This window comes from Sceloporus undulatus, unplaced genomic scaffold, assembly GCF_019175285.1.
Source record: "Sceloporus undulatus isolate JIND9_A2432 ecotype Alabama unplaced genomic scaffold, SceUnd_v1.1 scaffold_8062, whole genome shotgun sequence".
Classification (NCBI taxonomy): Eukaryota; Metazoa; Chordata; class Lepidosauria; order Squamata; family Phrynosomatidae; genus Sceloporus; species Sceloporus undulatus.
Genome location: NW_024810981.1, coordinates 1 through 2830, shown reverse-complemented (window position 1 = coordinate 2830; position 2830 = coordinate 1). Strand labels below are relative to the sequence as shown.

The following is a 2830-nucleotide window of genomic DNA, read 5'->3' as shown; positions in this document are numbered from 1 at the left end:
AAGAAAATGTCATGATCCCTCTGGAGCAATAGACCAAATTAAAATAATGATACTGAACTCTGAACAGATGAAGGAAGTGTTTCCTGAGCGCAAGCAACAGTTCCTCAACAAATCAGAAAACTCTGAAGATGACGGTTTCAAAACTGATTCAGAAGCTAACTTGACAAGAAAGAACATTAGCCCTGTTACAACTGATAAAGCTGTAGCTAAAGAGACCTCATTAGAAACAACTTTAAAAAGTGAAGTTCCTACATACTGTTGCACAAAAGCTTGGATAGCTACAGGATACGTAACAGGACCATGTCAGTGTGTGCTGGCGAAAGAATTAGGTTCCAAACAAGATGTGGATCTGTGTTCACAATCAAAACCCAGTGGCAACAGTAATGTTGACTCTAAACTAAACAGTCAACTGCCAATTTCTACATTAGATACAGTTACTAAGACACAACGTGACAGAACCTTGATTAAAATTTCTGGCCCCAAAACTGCAAATGAGTTTAAGCCACACCGAGTAGATCAAGCAGTTTCTCGACTTCCGTCCTTCAAGAAACTAAATTTGCAAAACCCCAAACAAAATAATGAGCATGTAAGGAAAGAACTGTCACACCATGCATCTTCTCAGCCCTTAAATATAGCAATGGAAGCAGTTGAAATCAGTACGACACGTGACAACATATGTGCAAGAGGGAATTCATCTACAGCTGGAGCCCGGAGTCTTTCAAAGACAGAAGATGTGGCAGTTGTCAGAAATTTCTGCAGAAATGAACAGAAAACTAATAAGGTGGATACTTTTCGACACAGACGTATAGAGATTAAACACAGTACAAACTATGAAAGGTACAAAATTAAGCGGGACTCTAGTGAAACACACATGATTAAGGGTCCCACACATAAGAGTTTGAAAAGACAAAAGGCAATAGAAAAAAAGCGTAAAGCGTTGGCGATCCAGCATAATGATGCCATAAGTGCTTCAAACATAAACAATGTTGGCTCATTTTCTCAGACAGGTGAGAAACCCCAACATATTTCTACCTCACAATCACAAGAGCATTTGAATGGAAAGAAGTTTGTAAACATAAGAGATTTGGAGAAACATTATGGATACAAGAAAGTAGAACATAAAGAACGGACTTATTCTGCGCTTAACGAGTACCAGTCTGAGGGCACTGAACACCCGTCTGAGCATACCAAACCTATTAAAAGGATAAATTTGGAAAAATATGCTTATTCAAAAGAGAGAAAGAAAGCATGGAAATGTAGAAGTTCACATTTAGATAATGGGAAAACTCGGACACCCCAAAAACAAAGGGTGCGTCCTCCTGGTATATCTAAAATGTGCTCTCCAGGCAAAGAAGTAATGCTGGATGCTAATAAAAGAGAGAAATGGTCTGAGAGATCGCTTTCTGATAAAAAATCTTGTTTTAATAGAAGAACTAATAAGCTGTCGATGTTTCTTCAGAGGGAACCAAAGAAAACCTACTTGAACCGAGTTGCTTTCAGACGGACTGCGCACAAAACCATTTTCCTAACAAACATAGAACCATCACATTCCAAATCAGTTTGGCATGTGAAATCATGTAGTCTTTCTGGATTGTCTAAGGAGAAAAGAAAAAGCAGCTTACCTCCACAGCAGCCTGAAGCAGAGAAACCACCAATGCTTCAATTCAAAATGTGCCCAGATATATTGTTTAGAAATCCAGTCACGGAAGAACAAATATCAGATGCAAGGGAGCTTCCTGAAAAAGACAGAGCTCCTGTAACAGGTATGTAATCCTATTTCTATCACAGTATGATTTTTCTAAATTGTTAGATTTTCTAATACATTTTGTTGATGAATGTTGGTGCAGTAGCTAGGCCATAGGCTCACTTACATAAATGTCTGAAAGTGAAATTAAAGGATTCAGACCTTGGTATGTTAATAACAGTGCCTTGGGCATGAAATAAACGCAACAAATATTTCCTTGATCTCTCATTTTATAACTGAATCATTCCTTCCTCCCTTCTTGCAGTTATTCAGTTTCCATTGCTTGCATGTATAAGGAAGATATTAGCTCTTTTGGCTAATGTGGCTAGATACCTTTCATGTAGAAGGTTTTCTTTTCCCACCCACCTCTCATGGTACCAGGGACTTCCTTTGCCTGGACAAGTCACTTGTGAAGCTGTGCCTAGCTTAACTGTTAGCCAGTTAAAGCTTTATTACTGGGGTTTGCCGAAATCCAGACAAGGCAATTACAGTGGGCCCGTGTGATACGTGGCTTTCAGCATACATTGAAAGCTGCGCGGGAGCACACTGGGTGCAAGGGGTGGCGCGTCTCATTCACATGAATAGGGCACGCACATGCTGCCACGCCGCCACATGCACGAACCCCATTCATGCAAATGGGGCTTGAGCATGCGTGGAATTCGGCTTATGCGGGGGGGATCCGGAACGGATCCTCCATGTAAGCCGAGGGAGCACTGTATATAAAAATATTTTGGATGCTGAATGTCAGTTTATGAAAAATGTAGAGTTAAGAGTTTCCTGATTGACCTACCTACCTTTGCATCTCCTATTGAAAAACAATCCCAGCTGCATGCAAGTGGATTAGGGTCCCCCCCCTTTTTTTTTTTTTAAAGTCAGAGCTTTGTATGATAAGTTAGGATGAGAAATGATGACTGTTTCAGGGCTGTTGTGAATTCCAGAATTCCATTATGTCCTGCAAAGATCATACTGCTGTATGATATTGCTTTGGACATGTGGAGACCTGTGGCACTTCATGAAACAGTAAATAATAGTGACAGATTGTGGTGGCTGGGTTCCCAACCACCTGAAGACTTCTCCTGAACTACA

At 40.4% G+C, this 2830-nt stretch overlaps 1 protein-coding gene across 1 annotated transcript; it reads left to right on the top strand.

The window, feature by feature from the left end:
* Positions 1-6: 6 nt before the first annotated feature.
* LOC121918302 (retroelement silencing factor 1-like) lies at positions 7-2779 on the top strand. The gene has a single exon (XM_042444372.1). The coding sequence runs from the start codon at positions 47-49 to the stop codon at positions 1769-1771; it is 1725 nt and encodes a 574-aa protein (XP_042300306.1). The 5' UTR covers positions 7-46; the 3' UTR covers positions 1772-2779.
* Positions 2780-2830: the final 51 nt, after the last annotated feature.